Raw genomic sequence first — 23,489 nt, 5'->3', positions numbered from 1 at the left:
ATGTTCAAATGAAAGTGTCATCTGTTTTGCTAATACTAAAGGTCAGAAGAATTTACTAAACTTGACAACCAGCCATGTATATTTTCTAAAACCAGTCAGTGTCCTTAATTATAAAACACGTCAGACTTTGACCAAGGTGAATGTTGATTCACCCCTCCCTTCATAGCTAAAGGTTGTTTTGAATTGTGGATTATAATGACGTCAGTATTTCCACAGTGGTTTTGTGTACTACAGAATCACTGTCTGTATGTTTGTGACTACAAGGAGGCGATTTTTCTTAAAAGTGTAACGGATTTTCCGTTACACATTTATTTTAATATCCACTTTTATTTCAGTTTGATGCATGTAAAGTACATCGTTGGATTATATTGCACAAGTTCCGCCTGTTCTCTAAATTTTTAGAAGATTCTTGAATGTAAACATCAACATTTGTTTAACAAAAATCGCTGGCTTGTTTTCATACATCGTTGAAAATTAGTCTCTCGTGATTGATATATGAAACCGACGTGCCGAGAGATAAATTATCGGTCAGCTGCAGTCAATATATTATAAGCTTCTACAACTGTAATTGCGATTAACGCTTTTGATCGGAAAACTACATAATTTGACCAGGATCGTTTATAAATTTTGCACATTCCAAACCGTTCAACTTATGTTAATTAAACTTCGGATGTTATTATTTCTACGAGGACATTAAAAAGTTTGCGATGTGAACCCAACCAAGCTAGCGAGCTGAAGCGAGGTGTCACAATATCAACTCAGAATTAATTTGCTCGACGTGTACCTGGATCGTCGATAAAAAAATTCGGTTCCAGACGAGGTAGAAAACTCAATATTTTTGGAAGTATGTAAACCTCTTATATATAGACTAATATTTTAAATAACTATTTGTAATAACAGTTATTATAAGTTGTATTGTTGTTTGTATCGATATATTAAAATTATTTGTGTTAAAAATAAAATTGATACATACTGACATTTAATTAACTTCTAAATTAAATTTTTCGGCTATTCGAAATCGTGATACATAATGTACGTGACATAATGATATAAATCGAAAACTCGTCCGAGTTAAATTATAATAATAACAAAAATCAGTGTTCGTAGTGTATGCATTTGATTTCCTAATAGTATCTTAGCATTGGACAGTTTCAAACTTTTATTTTAAATAATAGTTAAGTTAAAGAGTAAGTCATTCGTTTATCATATTTAATTGAAACGTCCCCCGCTAGTACAGCGTTTACAACCCTAAAATCAGGGGCTCAATTCCCCTCGGTGGGCTGAGCAGATAGCCTGACGTGGCTTTGCTATAAGAAAAAAACACACATACACACATTTAATTGAAGAATGATAAAAGTAAATTGGTTATAACAATTGTCTCATTCAAATATGCATGTTTTACTTGTGAAAGAAAAACAGAACATTGTATGAAAAAAGCTATGAAAGAAGCTAAAAAATTATTTCATACTGTCACAAAATTTGTGTATACAAATAAGCTTTACTACGTGTTTACCAATGATCAATATCTACTAGTATTAGTCTCAAAATTATTCGTCAAGGAAATACTTCATAGAAAATGGGTAAGTTATTCATTTGTTAGGCCTGGCGTGGCCAGATGGTTAAGGCACTCGATTCGTAATCTGATGGTTGCTGGTCCGAATCCCCACCTCACATGCTCCCCATTTCAGCCGTGTGGGCGTTACAATGTGATGGTCAATTCCACTATTCGTTGGTAAAAGAGTAGCCCAAGGGTTGGCGATAGGTGGTGATGACGAGCTGCCTTTCCTCTAGTCTTACACTGCTAAATTAGGAACGGCTAGCGCACATAGCCCTCGTATAGCTTGGCGCGACATTCAAACCATTCATTTATTATTTTTAGTTCTAGCAAAACGAGGTATTACAGATGTGAAAATGTACAAATTAAATCCAGACATTGATGACATAATTGCATGTAGAAGTATTGTAACACTGTCGTTAAAATAATGGTTTTAACTTATTTACATTTAGGTATCAATCATAGACGAAAACGTTATGCTTACCTTTGTAAAACTCGTATAAGATAAGAATATAAATTATCATATATATTTTGTCAAGTTATAACGTAGAGTCAAACCAGTTAAACTGTAAATGTAATTCTTGCATAGCATTTAATTAATGTTTTTGAGAGTTGTAATCACATTTTGAGGCGATTGTAAAATAGTTTGCTTTAGTAACACGAAGTATATGTAAAACATCGTTTACCATTCTGAAGCATGAGACAAAACTATAAAAAAATATCATACCTAAAATGAAATATCTTGTCTTGCATGTGAAATAAGTGCCGAAAATTGTTGAAATAATCACTTGATTTATAATTAAAGAGTCAAACGGTAAGTTTTAGTTATTTCATGATATCCTCATTTTAAGATGTTTTAATTGTTTTGAATTTCACGCAAAGCTACACGAGGGCTATCTGTGTTAGCTGTCCCTAATTTAACAGTAAAAACCTAAAGGGATGGTAGCAATTAATCATCACCACCCACGGCCAACTCTTGGGCTACTCTTACCAACGAATAGTGGGATTGACTGCATATTATAACACCCCCATAGCTGAAAGGGTGAGCATGTTTGGTGCGACGGGGATTCGCACCAGCTACCTTCAGATTAAAAATAGAGTACCATAACCACCTGGCCATGCCGAGCCTAGGATTAAGTACATGAACTTGTAGACCAACTCTATAAAACGTAAAGCTGCCGATGTCTACATTACTTAATAAATAAATAAATTAATTAAGATTAAGAAAGTATTGTGAAGAGTCCAATCCAGGAAGTAACGTCAATGAAAAAAAGTCGCATTTTATTTAAATACTATAAGTAATTAAAGTAATAAAACAAAACAAAATATTATAAACCAGTTATACACAATCACACAGCAGGTTGTTTTGGCAACCACCTCAACGTAGAGTTCGTCGACGTTATGTACAGCTACAAGAAAGTCTCCTCAACTTGCATATTGCTCGATAGGAGAACTGCAAAACTGTGTCTGTCAGCTGGAATATTTGTCTTAACCACCAGCATTAAAAACGTTGAATATACACATAATGTCACAATATTATATAAGGTGTTTTGAATCTATAGATGTCATGTATTGTCAATAAGTGACTGCATTAAATGTTTTTATCTTATAACATTACTTTATTATTGAAAATACGTTTTTCAAAATGTTCCATGCCTTCGCACACCAGTGTATGTGTGATGCTGTCACGCACAATCTGTGTTGTCAGTGCGTAGAAGTTACGTATTGTCAGTTAATAACAGATTTAAAATATTTTTTCATTATTACTTTATTTATTTACAGTATTTAGATAAAATTTGACTTTTTTCCTAGTCAAAACTGTGACTTCTTTTTCCTGTGACTTTATTTTCATTAATACCAACGAATCAGCCTTAGATTTTGTATGCAGGAAGAAAATTCTTTACTAATAGTAAATGTACTGTACATTTGTATGTATGTAATCAAATATAGAAAATTACTCGAAGAAAATAAATATCACTTGTTTAATTTTTTTAATTGCTTTTAATCTAATAAGCGTTTTACTATTCCCTTCTTTATCATGTAGTTTATGTCTAATGCATAAGAATTCTTTAAAAAATGCTATACCTCTGCTCATCTGCCCCTGAATACATTTACTGAACTATACATATATATATATGGTTTTAATGTAATCTCATTCAAACAATTTTCCTGTGATTGTGATCAGATAACAAAGGAGTATAACTGAATCATTCCAGATGCTAGTGTGAATGTTTATATGCAAAACGAGCCGTTTTGCATATAAATTCTCAACAAGTGGGTTTCTCGACATCACTGATAACTAGTGTGAATGAGACACGTGATTCAGTTTGTTGATTCAACATAGCATCATATATAGGAAGTTTATGGTCGATATTCAGAGGTAGTTAAATGTCAGTGTAATAAAAATAAAATCTTAGTCTTATTGTCAAGTATTAACTTTCAGTTGAGGGATTCCAAAAGTAGTTGAACAAAAGATCAAATGCTCATCAACTTCTGCATTGCTACAATGTTCACGCACAAATGTAGGAAAATATTTGAAAGCTACAATAGAACAAGAAGTTAATGATACTGAACAAGTGCACAGTAGTAATAATATTAAGGAAACATTCTCGTCTAGTGAACCAGCTGAAGACTGTTCAAATCAGGTTCAGTTTTGTGACGTTTCTTTTGGCATATTAAATAACAGTTCTATACAGATTGATTCACAAAATTTTGTGAATGAACTATGCAACACATCAACAAATTCTGAGTCTGATGGCCTTTCAGAAAATAAGGAAAGTTACTAGCTGACAGTTTGAGAGAATGGACTTTTGAATTTATCTGGTAGCGCTATCCTCTTTACTTGTCAGATTGAAAGCACATTGTCCAACATTGCACAAAGATGCCAGAAGTCTGTTAAAGACAAGAACATTAGATATTCAACAAAAAGCAAGTGATTCTTATAACCATTTTGAAATTCACTCTACGTTCCAGGATATATTAGTATCTCTAAAGGATGGCATGTACAATGGCCAATGTTTGAAGTTGTAAATAAATGTTAATGGACTTTCCTTATTTTACAAGTTTCAGCCAACAATTGTGGCCAATTTTGGTAATGCTTTAGGACTTTTATTAAGTTTCTTTTGTCATAATTATATTTTTCTGTGGTAATAAAAAGTCGAGTTCATCTGAGGAATTCTTAGCTATGTTTATGGATGACCTTGAATATTTTGAGGAAGATTTTGAGTTTCAAGACTACAGACTGGCCATGAAAATATCTTCAATAGTATATGATACTCTAACATTGTCCTTCGTTAAAAATACTAAATTGTACAATGGCTATCATGGTTATCACAAATGCAGGCAATCTGGAGAATACGTGTCAAATTGAATGATATATCCAAAATCAAATGCAGAAATATGAGTAAATATTAGTTTCAATGAAATAGTGGGCAAGGATCATCATCTAAAGCTTTGCCACTGTGTGAGTTATGTGTTAGAATTGTCACACAGTTTCTACTTAATTATATGCATTTAGTTTGCTTAGGGTTCATGAGACATTTGCTAAATTTCTAGATGAAAGGACCTCTGAAATGTCAAATTCCTTCTAATAGTATTTCAGATTTATCACAAAAACTGATTAGCTTTAAACAACACATTCATTCAGAGTTTGGTGGGAAACCTAGATCTTTGAAAGAACTTGATCACTGGAAGGCAACCAAATTTTATCAGTTTATACTTTATATTGACCCTGTGGTTTTACATAATCACATTCTTGATGAAGTTGTTTATACCAATTTCCTATTATTGTTTATTAGCACATATATATTAGCAAGTTTTGATGTCTTTTGTACAGCATCTTGCCCAAGTGTATTGGCGTTCTATGTAGGTATATAATGTTCATGGAATTTTAGGTTTATTGTCAGCTTTTCGATATTAAAATGTTCTTAAAACTTTAAAGAAGTTTGTTTGAAAGCCTTACACACACACACACCTTCAGTGCAGGTTGTTAACAGGATATATGAACACAGCTGTAGACAGAAGCGAATTTATCGACTAAACAAGGATAAAATACAGTTTCAAAATAAACATGCTGATGGTCCATCCACTGCTAGAAAATCGCATAGTTCATGCTCAATATAAACAAGTATTTTTGTATTAAAGTAACTGTGTTTTTCAGTGTTTGTTATAACACAGCCACATTGGACTATTTGTGTCCACTAAGAAGTCTCGAACCCTTGATTTTAACAGTGTAGTTACAAAGACTTACCACTGTCCCATTGGGAGTCTTAAAGTAACTACAGGGGATAATTGCATTATGGTTGGTAATGATAATTCTATTATACACGATATAGTGAAAAGCTTTAATGCAATGTATTTAGTTTATGTGAAGCTTACGCACAAGGAATAGTTTTTTCAGTATCCATTGGATTATAGCTTTCTAAGTCTGTATCTTGTAGGAAACATTTCACAAAGATTTTATCATGCTAGATTAGGGGTCGTTGACAAATGTTTATTTCTTCTTTTGGGCAAGGTGCGCCAATTCCTTTGTTACCTGGCAATATGAAGTAGTATTTTATTTATAACTTGATTAGTTATAACTTGAAATGTACCTAACTACAATAAATAAAATTATATATATATTTGTGATGTAGTTGGGTTGCTATTGTATATGTACATTTGTGGTTGCCAATCTAATGAGAAAAAAGTGCATTTAATATTTTTGGTTTGTCTTATTACAACAAAATATTAATTTAAAGATCACATTAGGATGTTTTATATTGTGAAGTTTCCTGAAAAAAAAATGAAAAGAGGTAGATGTTGTACCACAATCTTGGGCAAAGGGTGGTGTGCGTGTGAAGCCTACCTACAGCAAGCAAGACCAGCTGAGAAAAGCTATAAAGAATAAGGAAGCTACTGCTGATTGGAGAGAACATATGTTTGCATGTTTTATTCTACAAATAGATATTCCTATTTCAAAAGAGGAATTATTCATTCTTTAATTGCAGAATTTTTTTAAGATTACAGATTTAGTGGTAGGTGCATTATACCACAAGTTTGGAACTGAAAATACATTTTCAAAGATATTAGTTCACAAACAATCCATAATATGTATTTCTTCAAATAAAAGTGTAATTTTGCGTAAATATTTTGTTGCACTGTACGTGTTGCACGTTTGAAAGGTTTAAATGTGTACAAAAAGTAGTAGTTTAAAACATTATAGTTCAGATACCCCGAGCAGAGGTTATTTCAGATCTGCAAAATGAAGAAGAAACACCCCACAGACATAAAAGGAAGCAAATATAATACGCATTTCTAGAGCTAGGAGATTTTTGTAGTATAAAAGAAATGTTTGACCTTTCAGTGATGACAAGAAAACCCACTTGTAGAGAAAAATATATGTGTAAAAAACGGCTGGTTTGGGTTGAGAAAATTTTTTGTAGAGAAGCGAACAATGTTTCAACATTCTTCGGTCATCGTCAGGTTCACAAAGAAAGAAAGAGGTAACCCCACCCAAACCATCCGATTTTACATATAAATGTTTGACCTTTCGTTAAACTGTTCCCACAAACTTCCAATCACTATTATAACAATTTATATATATATCTGTGTGTGTGTGTATATATATATATGTATATATATTTAGTGAAAATTAATACATTTTGATAAAGTTATAATTCCACATTATAGTTTGTACTCTGGAATCTTTTCAATTAGTGCAGCGTTTTTTGTTTAATTTATTTTTGTTTCGGCTTGTTTATTAAGTTATAACAAACTAATATATACACACACTCACATCGTGTTTTAAATAACTTTTATCTATATCTAATGTATATAATGTTCACAATTACAAATGTAAATAATCCTTACTATATTTCTTTGAATGTAAACTGTATCATATACTGAAATAATAAACATGCGTTTCTGTTAGTATTTTTTTTTATTAAGCTTTCGATTTTTAAGGTGTAAATACAAATACCATTTCTAATGTTGAGAGTTGTTGCAGGTATAAAATATATCTGAGTGAAAACAAAGCAGCATATTCCTATTAAACAAATATATTGCTGAATTTCATTTATTTGGTCCAAAGGTTTAAACGGAGGATAAATATATCATAGCATTCAACGTACCCGTCTATATCAAAATTATTCTTTATAACTGAAAAGTACAGGTTATAATGAAAATCGTTAATCATAACATAAATTAAAAATAAAATATATTTGAAACGTTAAATAAATATTATAAGTAGAAAATATGTTTATATTCTATTACTAATACAAAGAGCCTATATTAAACGTAAGTCGGCTGCTGACGTAGGCTCAAAGGAGTGAAGTTTGGTCCGCTGTGCAAATTGACGCCACCCATTCTGGTATCCTGTGGTGGTCCGATATTCTTGATTTGTCGATCCAACGTTTGGCCGACATCGTTGTGTTATTTCGGTATGTAACAGCCTTTTCTGACATCAAATATTCGTACACTCAGATAATAAATAAGTATTCATATCAAGGATTTAAAATGTCCAAGTTAGATACACCCATTCTACTTAATAGCATTAAAAACAATGAATTATAGATAAACCAAGTTAAACTTAACCATCCAATAAGAAGCCTACAACAAATCGTATTCTTAATTATGATACACATCGGTAGCTTTTAAAACGTGAGAATCCATAACATAAAAACTGTAGCGCGCACGCTCACACACAAGGAATTCCACGTGCCTCAGGCAATAGTACGCAACATGAAAAATAATCTTCTTTTGGAAAAGCGATACAAGTTATTTCCACGTATCCATTCAACTGTAACGGATGTTATAACTGGGGTATGAAAAGGGCATTCTTACTTTTTCATATGAAAGTACTTTTATGGTTTCTGTGTAATCCGGTAAGTGAAACGAGCTCTGGGAAGCCGCGATCTTGTACAGTAAATAAATTGTTGAAATCCATAGGAGAGAGTGGTATAGTTTGGACGTTACAGCCTTAGAATGGAATATTTTACAATGAAAATGAATGAATGGTCATTGTAAAAAAAATGTACATCATCAGATAGAGCATGATTGGATGTGGCGAAGCTTCAAATTATTTTATTAAAAGCATACTCAACCTCTAGATTTGTCCTATGTAACAATAAAATTAATTTTCCACTGAATTATAGTGGAAATCTTTCTTATTTTGCAACTTCTGTAATATTATAAAATGCTCTACAGAACTGTAACCTTGAATATATCTCTAACCACTGATATCTACCTGCTTGTTTTTTGAATTTCGCGCACAGCTACTCGAGGGCTATCTACGCTAGCCGTCCCTAATTTAGCAGTGTAAGACTAGAGGGAAGGCACCTAGTCATCACCACCCACCTTGGCGGTATACTCTTTTACCCACGAATAGTGGGATTGAACGTTACATTATAACGCCCCCATGGGTGAAAGGGCTAGCATATTTGGTGCGACGGGGATGCGAACCCGCGACTCTTAGACTACGAGTCGCACGCCTTAACCCACTTGGCCATGCCAGGCCGATATTTACGTTAATAAGAACGTTAGCTTAAAAACATCAAGTGATAAGCTTTTTATGTAGGTAAGTAGAAAGAATAGATGAGAGTGTTCACAATGTTTCTCATTCTAGCTAATGTACCGAACGTATACGGATCTAATTGATATTGACAGTATCAGAATAGAACTTTAACGAATCTTTCTTTCTGAATTCTTCACCAGTCAGTACCTCTATAATTATCTATGTATACAAACACAGCTCAATAATGATCTAAAAAAAATGGTTAAGAAGTTTTAGTTAATCTTTCAAGCTATATATCATTGTATTATTGAGACACTCTTATGGATTTTAAGAATTTAATATACTGTCGCTACACGTACGACAAAACACTTCAATTTTATAATTCTCGTGGTAATCAAAGAATATTTCTTTACAACAACACGGCTTGCTACTGGTCAATTATACAACATGCCATCTTACACTATGTGTCGAGTAGATATTGCCAGTTTAAGAAAACTTTACACTTCCTATTTTTTGTTACACTTTGTTCATTGAAAGTAAAGCTACACAATGGGCTTGACTTCGTTATGCCCACATACTTACAGGGAATTAATTGTAAGTGTTGGAGATATAAATAGCACATGATTTGAAATATACTTAAATTATTGTATATTTGAAACAATGTATTTGTGTACATACATACACATGTCTGATTATGTAAATAAATGCTAATACGATGTACATATTTCATTTGAACTTATTTGATTTAATTATAAATTTTATAATAGTAAAGGTTATGAAATTAATTGGTTCTTCGTAGCTAACACATAGTTCAGATATGATAATTGGTTATTTATGGAGCAGACTTTCAATTGAGAGACATTACCAAAATTAATATAACTAAAAGTCGTGAAACCTTTGTTTTATTATGTGTTTTATACGTTCGCAGTTAACCTAACCCTCGCTATATACTAAACTCGCTCCATTAGTTTCTGTACCATAAAACCAGGCACGTGCATGCCGGCGCTTAATGGACGCCGCGCTTTAAGTACTGTTGGTTTCAGCGCCAATTCCTGAACAAGAGCAATTGCCCTTTTTTCCACCTCCTTAGCATACAAGTTCCATATGGCTGAACTTCACAGCGGTACCGCAGGTGGTTTAAAGTAATCGGTTTACGGCAGACCATAAAGGGCGCAAAGTCTTCCTACTCGAGTGCAATTGACAATTAGAATAAGTGAACACTCCAGTCCAATTTGACAAGAGACACGACTGCCCTAGGCCAATCTCTTCCTGGGACCAATTCTAACCAAACGATGTGGGCATGCACCTTCACTAGTCACCTTACTGTCCAACAGTATTTATGTGTGTACATGAGTTACAAATTAATATATGATAAAAGTAAATAAAATAACGATCTATATCTCCAATATGTAACTTTATTAGCTCACTATTTCTCTATTATACCTTCGCTGTAGATATCGTATAACTTAAGTATTACAGTTGAATCTAAATTGGAACACTGTCGTCATTAAACCAAAGAGTAATATACGTGTTTATAAAGTGTAGATCAAATGGAAATAACGTAAATCACGGGAATTTCAGCTAGAAGCGGATATTTACTAACTAATCCATCCGAGTCTTGTATCCGACTTCACAGAAAGAATAGGAACCATCCATTATTCTCAACAACTTTAAAATTCTCGACTCCGGAACCACAGATAATGAACTTTTGATTGAAGAAAACGTCTCTGTTTTCAATGATTACGCAACATTAAATAATATAATAAGTTCCTCCCTGTTGTAATTATTCTAATCAGTTCCAGATTCTCAGTGTTTTTATTTGACAATCATTCTTATGTTAAATGTGCAATGTCCGGACTTATAATTAAGCCTTTTTATGTGATAGTTCCTCTTAACAATTGTATTTATTAAACATGTATATGGCACTCATTTTATTGTGCATTCCATTCTTTTGTTACTGTTTAAATCTGTCATTTCTAACCTTCCAATTAAATGCACAGACTCGCTCAATAGCTATTATATTCTATTATTCTATTACATTATGTAGTTCGAATATTATAAATTAACTTTTTTTTCCAAAATTTTAATTCTGTGACGGAATTTGAGTGAATTACGAAACATCCGTGTTAAAGATGTGTTTTGGTATTATCACATTTTTAATATTCACTATGAAACCTTTCAACCTGATAAATCAGTTGTAAATATTAAAAACGGACAATGCTAAATAAATAATGTGGTAAACTCAAGTAAACTATTAAAATCAATGCATTTAGAATAGGATACGTGACGCATATAAAATATCACTTCATAACGTTCCAAAATAGCATTGTTAATACCGAAGTTATGGGTGTATGTCACGCACATGTTCTGCTATTTGATCATGTACAGGTCAGCATGTTTCCCTTTTATAGGTATTAGAGTATCTGTCACAAATTAATTCATAAACAACATTCTTACTATGGTTTTGATTTAGTTTGTTTTGAATTTCGCGCAAAACTACACGAGGGCTATCTTCGCTAGCCGTCCCTAATTTTACAGCGAAAGACTTGAAGGAAGGCAGCTAGTCATCACTACCCACCGCCAATTCTTGGGCTATTCTTTTACCATCGAATAGTGGGATTGACCGTCACATTATAACGCCCCCACGGCTGAAAGGGCAAGCACGTTTGGCGCAACGGGGAGGCGAACCCGCGACCCTCAGATTACGAGTCGTACGCCTTAACCCACCTGGCCATGCCGGGCCACCCCCCGCCAGAGTCATTTATACAAGTTGAATTTATCCTTCAATACAACTAATAAAAAATAATAAATATCAAAGAACACAAGTATCTGAAAATAACTGTTACGGTTATACGTACAGAAACTAGACTGAAGAAACAGGAAATAACAAAGCTCTGCTAATTAAGACGTTCATTAAACAAATAATTCAACTACAAAAGATGACTAAAGTCGTAATAATTTCATTAATATTTAACTCTTTAATAAATAAAAACAATCTGACGCCACCTATGAGGACTGTTGACATATTTTCACACATGTATTTGATGTAATTTGAATAGCAAATGTTTTTTCATTTTTGATCGAATATAAGATAAAAAACCCTCGCCTACAGGTCGAAATGTTAGTTAAGTGCTATACCATATTCTTTCTGCATAGCTATTAATTGTTCCTCACGGGGATTCTCAAATCATGGCTATGCAGAGAAATAAAGGTCTATGAGAAAAATTATAATGCAAATTCAATTCTATTACTTTTGTTATATTATGGTGTTTTACATTTTCCCTGTTTAGTGTTGTAGTTCACAACTAATATATCACATTTCTTTTGTGTGCTAGCAGTAAGCTTTTGCAAAAAGTTCAAATTAGTGTAGAGAAAACAAGTCCACAATATATAAAACTTCGCACTTGGCCAAGAGGGGTGTAAAAAGATCCCCGAATCCTCATCAAGAATAAACTGTACTGGTGGGAGGACCAACAGCTCAAGCCATAAACACAACTAGTTAGCCTAGCGGCTCTCACTGATGTGTTCAGTAGATACCAACAGGTGGTTGTCAGCTACAGTCATCAAAATCAAGACATCAGCTTATGTCCCACTGGACTATTCAAACAAGACACGGAGTGACGATTTTCTTAAAAGACCTGCAGAAGTCACTTCTCGCCTGTCTTTAAAACGAGTGTCACGCGCCGAACGCTAGCCCATCGTGATAGAAAGTAAAAAGGTAAGGTTACAAGTTTGCAATTTTTCTTGTTGGGTATTATAAAAGATACTTGTATATTTATTTTATAACGAAAGAAGTAGAAGGAAATACTTATTTTCGTGATTTTAAGCTGTGTTTCTCGAAGTGTCATTTCGAATTTCCTTATATCCCAAACTCAGTACTTAGATCAAAACTAAAAATCAACCTGATAATGATTATAGCTATTTGAATGTACTTTTCTCACGATCTTTCCTATAACGATTTCAATACATTGTTTCATCAGATGGGTAAGTACTTTTGCTTTTAACGTTTTATTCGATGTAATCAAAATAATGTCATAAAAGGTTTGGGTAGCTTAGTAGACTTAGTTAGGTTAGTCCGAAATATATGTATTAAATTAAAAATGCATAACAGTCTTTATAATTAATGTATATTAAAAAATAATAAAATTAGATATACATTTTACCAATTATATACTGAAAGTAATACTAAACAGACAGACTACTTCACTTATGAAACATAAACACGAGTTGATAGCTTTAAGAATTGTTTTGGATTTAGTGTTCGTTAAACAATATGCCATCCATGTGTTTGTTTCTAAGTAAAATCTTTATAAACCCTCCTATAAATCTCTTGTGATTAGTCTGTTAACAGTTTGACTGTTGACCAAAAGATAATTTCTTATGTAAACCTCACTCACGGTTCGACTGATTAACTTTTGAAGTCTTAAATTTATGGCACATTGCTGCAACACATGCTGCTGTTTAGATGTATAGTCAAGAGGAATGCCAGTACCAGTAACTAGACAAAAATAAATTTATAAATTTACAAAATGGTATATAATAAATTGAATAGATGCCATCAGAGTTACCAGTGATTCGTAAGGAGGTAGGGTTTGATAGATAAACAACTAAACAGCATGACAAGCCTTAGCCTTTGTTTTGAATTTCGCGCAAAGCTATACGAGGGCTGTCTGCGCTAGCCGTTTCTAATTTAGCAGTGTAAGACTAGAGAGAATGCAGCTAGTCATCACCACCCACCGCCAACTCTTAGGCTACTCTTTTATCAACGAATTGTGGGATTGACCGTCACATTATAATGCCCCCACCCTTGAAAGGGCAAGCATGTCTAGTGTGAGGGGAATTCGAACCCGCGACCCTCGGATTACCAGTCGAGTGCCTTAACCAACTGACCATGCCGGGCCCACACCATATGTAACATAACTATTTTTTTGTGTACAGAAAATGTTACACAGTTCCTTTTATCTCGCGAGTTTTGCTACTTTTATTTAGCGCTTTTAGATAAGACTGTTGCCTAGTGAAAGGGGAAATATTTTAAATGTTTTTATTTAACTAAGGACGATTGACCTTTATTTGGCTCAATATTTGTTGGATCTTTCATTTCTTAAGTGCTTTAATATATCTATATTCAAAAAGATATTGATAATGCTGAGGACTTTCATTTAAAGTATTTCTTAAAATTATTTGTTAGTTGCTACTACAAACCCCTTTCTATAGCTATCTATATTTTGTTTGTTATGCGTAAAGCTAACCAACGAATTATCTGTGCTCTTCCCACCACTGAGATTGAAACAGTTTGTAGCGCTATAGTTACTCCCAATTACCGCTGAAACGGCCTGATGGTAACGGTACTCGACTCGTAGTCTGCAGCCCGCGGGTTCGAATCCCTGTCACCGAACATATTCGCCCTATCAGCCATGAGAGGGTTATAATGTAACAACCATTCTTCCTATTTGTTAAGAAAAATAGTATTATATCATGAGCTGGTGGTGGGTGGTATTGCTTAGCTGTCTTTCCTCTAGTCCGTCACTGTTAAATTAGGGATGGCCATCACAGATAAGCCTCGTGTAGCTTTGAGTGAAATTCAAAACTCACCACACTTTTCATTGAGCCACCAATATACAGAACCACTGATAACCGAAATAGAATTGTACTGCAACAAATAAGGAATTGAAATTAATACGTATGAAACACAAGTTTTTATTTACAAAATCTACAAAATAAGTAAAGTAATACCACAGATATATCCAAACTCTTACAGGTAATGACATCAACCAAAGTATTAGGGACTACATTTGACTCAACACTAAACTGGCTATCACACACTAATAGCATAAAAACCAGATAGAGCGTCGCCAGAAACGTATCAAAAATGTACAAAACTTACTTAAGGCCAGTCGTAGAAACACACTTGTGCAACATAGACAAGTGTATCAGAAAACTACAGCGAATACAAAACCTATTTTTTAACAAAAGCATGTAGAGTCCCACGATCAACAAATTCAGAATTTATATACCACTATTCAAACATGTCAACACATTTAAACAGACTCCTGGATAACCGGCTTCAATATTATAAGAAAAATATTTAAAAAATGAACTGATAAGCAAACTATAGAGTTACGTAATACACGATGAATCAAGCCCTAAGTATCTCTCCCATCTAAATGGTATAAATAAGAATCTTACAAGCCAAACAGTGTTCGTCTAACTGAATCCTAGACACAAACGCAACTCTGTTTTAAAATGATTTTGTATGTAAAAATAGGATCTGTGTGTGTAAGACTGCTAAGCCGAACTGTATTGTGAACACTGACTGACAGTGCGATCATACATAAGTGAAGTTATTGAAAGTATACGAATTCATATTACCCCAAGAACTGGACATGATACAAAAAGAGTATGTTAATTGAAACTGTGAACAATAGACAAAATGTAACATACTGTGAGTGATGCAGCAACGCGGTAACAAGGGTTATTACCGAGGATTCAGTTAAGAGAGCAAACAAAATAACAATTCCAGAGAAAAAGGAAGAGGTCTACACTGAATCTGATCCTCTCTATTCCAAAACATGAATGGAATCCCGATGAAGGTGAAGAGATCCATTAGGGTCTCTTCTAAACAGAGACATTGTATGTTTTTGAAATTGTAGTACAAGGACTAACTTTATTACTCCCTATGGTCAACAACATCTGTTTTGTTATGCGATAGAGGTTTGGTTGCGTTAGGCATTTCTCACAGTATATTTAAGTACCTACGATGACCTAAGAAGGTCGAAACGTTGCTCTGTACTTTATTTTAATACTCATATCAGTCTTCTTTAGAATACATTTTTACTTTAAGTGGGTTTCTCGTCATCATGAAATTTTGCGTATTTTCTGTGTTTAAGATTAAAAAGGCGGAGAAGTGCAGTTTTCTTAACATAACCTACAAAAAGTTTGAGGTAAGATTTATTAAAGTGTCTTACAAGAGCTTCAAAATGAAAGTCCATTATGGACTGAGAGTTCACTGTTGCTTATAGACTTTCACCGGATCTGTCGGGTTTTCATCAAGAGCAGAACTGGATATGCAATTTGGCATCAAATAAATACTCAAATTGCACATCTACTTAATTATATTTAAGATAACACAGACACATTTACACTTTTTGTATTTCATGTCTGACCATTAAATCATACTACCAATAATCACTTGAAGAATTAGTACCAATCACCAAAAATGATTTTTACCTTCTTCAAATGTGACAGCTCTTCCCGATCTTTTCAAAATTATTGGTTGACATTCCTCTACTGGATGAACTGAATAGAGAATGTGAGATTTATATTTTCAACTGAAAATATTATTCGGTATCAAAGTTTACAACACTTTATGACTAAAGCATACAAATAAAAAACAAACATTGAATTGGTCAATTATTCAAGGTTTTTATCTTACCGCGGAAGAGGGTGTTGGGAAATTTTCTAGAGGACTGAAGAGTTTGCCAGGGTGTGTTCAGCCCTCCTTGGCCCTTACGTGACTATGTCACTAGTAGTAAAGTCTTAACTTTGTCAAGTTTTGGTCATCATGTATGTCTTGGAGAGTTAGGTTTAATTCAGACCTCTTACTTTACTATTGTTTATGAACTGCGAAATGTTAATAAAGTTATTCAAGAAATCGGGACTTGAGCATTAATGTAAAACACTGCGTAGAAACGCTGCTTTACTTTCCTCTTTAGGGCCATATCTATGAATCAACTATCTGTAACATTTAATGCTATTTTACTTCTTTTAATTTTGTTGTATATACTCGCAAATAGTTCCATAACTTTTTTACTTCAAGTGATTATAAATCTCGCATTTTACATATAAAATACTTTCTTGATGACGAGAAACCCAGTTGAAATAACAACGTATCTCAGAACGGCTGATATTGGTATTAACACTTTTATTGATACGCAGAGAACAACGTTTCGACCTTTCTGAATATGACCTAGGAAGGTCGAAACGTTGTTCTCTGCGTATCAATAAAAGCGTTAATACCAATACCAGCCGTTCTGAGATACAAGTGATACTTTATTCTAAGCGATATGTTAGGGTATAGTGCAGCTATATTGAGCGGGTGGGAGAGAGAGATACTTAAGCCATCACGTAAGATTTAGTGGCCTATCTCGGTTAATGAGTCGTTTTTGTTTACATTTTTATGAAAGTATTGGAATCTACGAGTATTTTATTTAGTGTAATATCTGCGTATTTATGCACGGAATTAGTACTCGTTGACCTTGGTACTCTGTAAGCTATTGTAATTATTTCATTCTCTATTGCCTGTAGTTTCTTTTGTGCGTTGATGCTACACTTGTCCAACCACGACAAGCATATTTCATTACCATTCTAATGTTTTGTTTGTAAATATTGATTATATTTTTTGGTATGGCTCATGTCTTTTTACTTTTTATATCTTAACGTAGTTTGTTGGTTGTCATACCTTATTTCTGATTTGAGTGATAATGATTACTGCACGTTAATTTTTCATAATAAGATACCAAGAAATTTGGCCAATGTGACAACATTCAAAAGAACTCATTTTAAGATGGCCCGGCATGGCCAAGCGTGTTAAGGCGTGTGACTCGTAATCTGAGGGTCGCGGGTTCGCATCCCGGTCGCGCCAAACATGCTCGCCCTTTCAGCCGTGGGGGCGTTATAATGTGACGGTCAATCCCACTATTCGTTGGTAAAAGAGTAGCCCAAGAGTTGGCAGTGGGTGGTGATGACTAGCTGCCTTCCCTCTAGTCTTACACTGCTAAATTAGGGACGGCTAGCACAGATAGCCCTCGAGTAGCTTTGTGCGAAATTCCAAAACAAACAATCATTTTAAGATTTCTTAGTGTTTAAATCTATTTTGAAAAAAAAGAACAGTCTCTTTGGGAACACTTATTTAAATCTTGTTTTTGGTAATATTTGATAGTTTGGTTAAGAATAGGCTGCAATTGAAGGAGTCGCAGAGCTCTTTCAAAACGCCTCATTGTTTGCAACTTGTGCTATTAGATTAAAATTTAAATCATTCAATGGTATATCACTTACATATATAATGTAAAAGATAGGATTAATTATCTCTTCCATACATTTACTCAATATTTTCTCGTTTCTAAAAAGTTAAACAACCAACGAACACACCTGTTGGTAATTCTAATTGTTTCAGTTTGTCTTAAAGCGTTATGCCATACAATATCAAATGACTTCTTTGTATCCAGAAAGCAGGCGACAATGCATTTCTTATAATTAAGGTTATATGCTGTAATGTTAGTTAACCAATAATTAAAGTTATATACTGTAATGTTAGTTAACCAATAATTAAGGTTATATACTGTAATGTTAGTTAACCAATAATGAAGGTTATATACTGTAATGTTAGTTAACCAATAATTAAGGTTATATACTGTAATGTTAGTTAACCAAACCAAATGGTTATTTGTCGAGATTTTCTGAAATCATTTTGAACTTCAGGTAATTCTGACACGACCTAAATATAAAAAAAGTGGAGATCCTATTGCTAATAATTCTTTCAAAATGGCCCAGCATGACCAGATAATTAGGGCGCTTGACTCCCGAGTATAAATTTCTGTCCTGCCAAACATGCTTGCTCTTTCAGCCGTGGTGGTGTTATAAAAGTGACTGTTAGTCCCACTATTCGTTGATAAGAGTTGGGAGTGGATAGTGATGACTGTCTTCACTCTAGTATTTCACTCCTAAATTAGAAACGGCTAGCGCAGATAGGTTTGCGCAAAATTTAAAAAAGATATTTATTTCAATTTTGCCTACACGACTAGTCAGGTTTAAGAACGGTAGCTTGCTGGTTTTTTCGTTGGTTTGCCGTTGTTTGGAAACAAACATGAGAACATTTTCTTTCTTCCAAGAGGCTGAGATGTAATCAGAGTTGAAGGATAAAATAAATAACGCTGTTAAATGGTCAAACAATCTGAGTACTTATTTTTTAAAGGAGAATGGCGTGAAGTCCATCCTCACACGGAGTTTTATGTTTTTGTTTGTTTTATAGATATGATCACTTCTTTTGTTATTGTTTGTGTAATTTTACTTTGCATAGTCATTACCGCTTGAATGTTGTGTATTTGTTGTTATTGGAAATTGTGTGTGTGTGTGTGTGTGTGTGTGTGTGTGTGTATTTGTTGATTTTGTGCATTGTACTCGTTTCCTGTATTAAATATTAATGACCATCAGTAGTTGACATAGCAACCAGAAAAAAAAGATGCTCATAAATAATTTAATGGGATTTTTGTTAAAAGCAGGCACCTACTATAGATGAACTGTGTAGAATTGGTATCAAACAATTAGTAATATAAATCCATTGACTTTGGTATTACATTGGTACAATGTAGTTAACACATGCGGTAAAGTCGTTAAAAGGAATTATAATTTTTTAAATAAATGAAATAATTGTTTGTAGTAAGTAAATATACTGGATTTATTTCCTTATTTTCTTTGAACAGTTAAATATTTTTATGTATGTAGTTTCTTTCATGTTCAAACTTTAAGGGGTATATTTCCAGAACTCACATGGTGATTTTTACTACTCATTTAATATTTGTTTTTTTTATTGTTTGTTTTGAATTTTCTGCAAAGCTCTTCGAGGGCTATCTGCGCTAGCCGTCCCTAATTTAGTAGTCTAAGACTAGAGGAAAGACAGCTAGTCATCACCGCCAACTCTTGAGCTACTCTTTTACCAACGTATAGTGGGATTGACCATCACGTTATAATGCCCCTATGGCTGAAAGGGCGAGCGTGTGTGGTGTGACGGAGATCCGAACCCGTGACCCTCAAATTACGAGTCGAGTGCCTTAACCACCTGGCCATACCGGACTCTAATTCTTCTCACCAACCTTATTTAATTAGGGCTTACAGTTATAATGCAGACAATTTTTATGAAAGTCATTTTTTTTCTTGGAATAATGTTTCAAGAGGTTTACAGGTTCAAACATGATTGAAATTACATGTGTTTTCATACATCTATGGCCACCACGCTGCATTGGCCACGCTTAAGTATGGAGCTCCCTATGATGCTCAATTCTGTATTAGAAATCATATCGGAAGCATAATGAAACAGCTAATCACGAAGTTATATGACATCAGGTGAAAATATGACATTACATCTTATAGGTAAAAATTTTTAGTGTTTTCAAATGAACAAATTTATGGTATTTTAAAATGTACAATCGCACTAACCTGTTATTAGCAGCACCTCCTGTTACGTGATTACTTTCAGAGGATAGTGGCGGCAGCTTGAAGTAATATATGTTTTTTAGAAAATATTATATAGAGACCACACTGTGCATTGTGAAATGTACAATGAATTTCAGATTAATCATAGATATTTGAAAATCCTTACGATATGCTTTGTGAAGCATTTAGCCTGTTTGCATATTAAAGACATTGGAAACGTGTTTTGGTGCATGCTTTACATTACTGTGGTGTTGCAAATTGCACTAATTATTATTATCATTATTTATATTTTGTTTTTATTTTCACTTCCATAGATATTTCCGGGACACGTGCAAACAGGATCGTTACATGCCAAGAATTTCTTTTAGTAAAGTATCTGTTCCCGAAAACAATTTTTTTTTACATATTAAGAGAGTGTTTCCGGTTTTTCAGTGTAAAAAAAAAAATGTCCAGTAAAGGTAGGTTAAAAATATGGTTCTCTCAGAATGTGGTGTTTCTATATATATATTTTTTCTCAATTTTTATTATTATCAAAATGACCAGCCATTGTTTTTGCTATTATTGTTAATATTAAAAGCCGTAAACCATAAAACAGAACTTAAGTTTGGAATGGTAAAAAAAGATCAACATTTATTCGTAATCAAAATTATACTAGCGCGGGCACAAAAGTGAAAGTAAATTTTTTAAACGTTTGTTTCTTATTAATGCTTTTTAAGTCACACGTAACCACGTAAAAGTAGTAAACTATTTTCCAATTTTCATATTATTTTGTTTCTAAGCAAAATACTACACAGTGGGTCATCCACTCTGCCCACCGCAAGTGTTAAACTTTGTTTTTATTGTTATAAACCTTCAGATATGCAATAACTCTATGGATTTATAAAGTTAAAATCAGGGATTTCATTCTTCACGGTGGGCACAGCAGATAGTCCGATGTAACCTTTTTATAAGAACATACATGCCCTCAGACTAAATCACGGAGAGGCTTTCGCGCGTATATTACTTGTTTGTTTTGGAATTTCGCACAAAGCTACTCGAGGGCTATCTGTGCTCGCCGTCCCTAATTTAGCAGTGTAAGACTAGAGGGAAGGCAGCTAGTCATCACCACCCACCGCCAACTCTTGGGCTACTCTTTTACCAACGAATAGTGGGATTGACCGTCACATTATAACGCCCCCACGGCTGGGAGGGCGAGCATGTTTGGCGCGACTTGGGCGCGAACCCGCGACCCTCAGATTACGAAGCGCACACCTTAACACGTCTGGCCATGCTGGGCCGCGCGGTTACCTAATGGACCAATGCGCTCTTCGTGTCTACAAGTTAACAGTTTTCTATCTTTGTAATGATACTTCGTGAAACAAAATACACAAATATGGTATGTGACAGAAACGAGTTTGCCACATTTCAAGCTGATCAGTGACTCAGTGAATCGGGTATTTTTTGGAACAGCTGCATAAAGTATTTATATGTTGAAACTAAATTCCATATGTGTATGTGTAAAGCAATGAAATCTATACAAACACTACGCTTATAGAATATCAAAATGCCTATTATCTATATTTTAATCTTAGTTTGTTTATTTGTATTTAAGCACTGAAAAATTAGCTGTCTATGCTATGCCCACTTGGGGTATCGAAAAACGCTTTCTAGCGTTGTAGGTCCACAGACAGCCGCTGTGGTACCGGACACAATATATTTTTTTTAATAAAATGTTAATAAAAAGAAATAGCTTCCATAAATAAATACATTTTTGACAGGAAATATACACAATATCATACTGATAAAATAACAAACAAATATTGATGTTCTTAACAATAACCTAAAAACAAATACAGTTTAATTCGCATGTGTGCCCGAATGTACCCCGCTAGTACAGCAGTAAATCTACGGACTTACAACGCTAAAATAAGGGGTTGGATTCCCCTCGGTGGACACAGCAGATAACCCGATGTGGCTTTTTTATATGCAAAAACGGCTCGTTTGGGTTGAGAAAATATTTTACATAGAAGGTCGAAACGTTGTTCGCTCTTCTATGTAAAATATTTTCTCAACCCAAACGAGCCGTTTTTGCATATAAATTTCTCAACAAGTGGGTTTCTCGACATCACCGATGTAGCTTTGTTATAAGAAACACACACACACACACACACATACACACACACACACGCACACCTGACCTCCTGAATTATTATTATTATTATCTTTTTAACACGGCAATAGCTATTTCTTTTAATTTCTTTTGCACTGTTTAGTACACAGCGAAAATAGTAAAACTGTGATACAGTTTTGTGCACTATGAATTTGTACATCAGTAGCTATTTAATTAGAATAAAATTACAAGCGTGTGGTCTCAACTCATCCTTTCTAAGTACTTTTAGTTTGAGACGCAAATATTTCTTCGATGAGCTTTGTTTTTGAATTTCACGCAAAGCTACACTAAGGCTATATGCACTAGCCGTCCCTAATTTAGCAGTGCAAGACTAGAGGGAAAGCATGGAGTCATCACCACCCACAGCCAACTTTTGGGCTACTCTTTTACTAACGAATAGTGGGATTGCTTGCATATTATAACGCCCACACAACTGAAAGGGTGAGCATGTTTGATGGACGGGGATTCGAATCCGCGATCCTAAGGTTATGAGTCAAACGCCCTAACCATCTGGCCATGCCGGGCCTTCTATGAGCTTTGAACAAAAGTTTAATAATCCTTTGTGCTAAGAACAGAGTGCAGCAGATAATCGAGAAATCGTTCAGATTGTGATAAGTGTTTCAAAATTTCAGGAATTATTAGTCAAACTACAACAATATAAAACAGAACGAGAGTTACTCAAATTTCTTACTTTATTGTAGAATTCCCCTACCCCCAACCCCCACCTGAACAAAATTTGACAAAAAAAGTTAGTTAATGAAAGAAAACGTGAAGTTAGGAGTTGAGATACTGACTAGCCTTAACGTGTGATTTCTGTAGCGTGAATGTATTGTAAGAAAAACATAGGAAAATATTTTTTCTTGTCAGTAACTGAACCAACCTATGTAGATTTTTGATCAAAGAAAGAGAATAATTATTTAAAGCTCTGAATATAATTATGGAAACCAGCAAAAGAAGTTCAGCCAAAAAAAAGAAAGGAATCTAGAAATTTTTAAGTTAGTGAAAGTGAATTTAAACCCGCGTGATTGTTATTTTAATCATAATAGTGGATGTTTTAAAGTGATGGCAGTTCAGTGATGGTGTTT

At 34.0% G+C, this 23,489-nt stretch overlaps 1 protein-coding gene and 1 pseudogene across 1 annotated transcript in view; both read left to right on the top strand.

Annotated features, from left to right (window-relative positions):
• Positions 1-280: 280 nt before the first annotated feature.
• The window catches only part of LOC143225164 (T-box transcription factor TBX20-like), a 32,833-nt gene continuing 9,624 nt past the window's right edge, over positions 281-23,489 (top strand). The window contains exons 1-3 of the mRNA XM_076454114.1: positions 281-844; positions 12,386-12,765; positions 20,570-20,713. Coding sequence (XP_076310229.1) covers positions 20,701-20,713 — 13 coding nt within the window. The 5' untranslated portion in view covers positions 281-844; positions 12,386-12,765; positions 20,570-20,700. The remainder of the gene's footprint in view (positions 845-12,385; positions 12,766-20,569; positions 20,714-23,489) is intronic.
• LOC143233194 (uncharacterized) lies at positions 4,740-5,431 on the top strand (annotated as a pseudogene).

Source organism: Tachypleus tridentatus, chromosome 1 (genome assembly GCF_004210375.1).
Source record: "Tachypleus tridentatus isolate NWPU-2018 chromosome 1, ASM421037v1, whole genome shotgun sequence".
Classification (NCBI taxonomy): Eukaryota; Metazoa; Arthropoda; class Merostomata; order Xiphosura; family Limulidae; genus Tachypleus; species Tachypleus tridentatus.
This window is presented reverse-complemented; position numbering and strand designations above follow the sequence as displayed.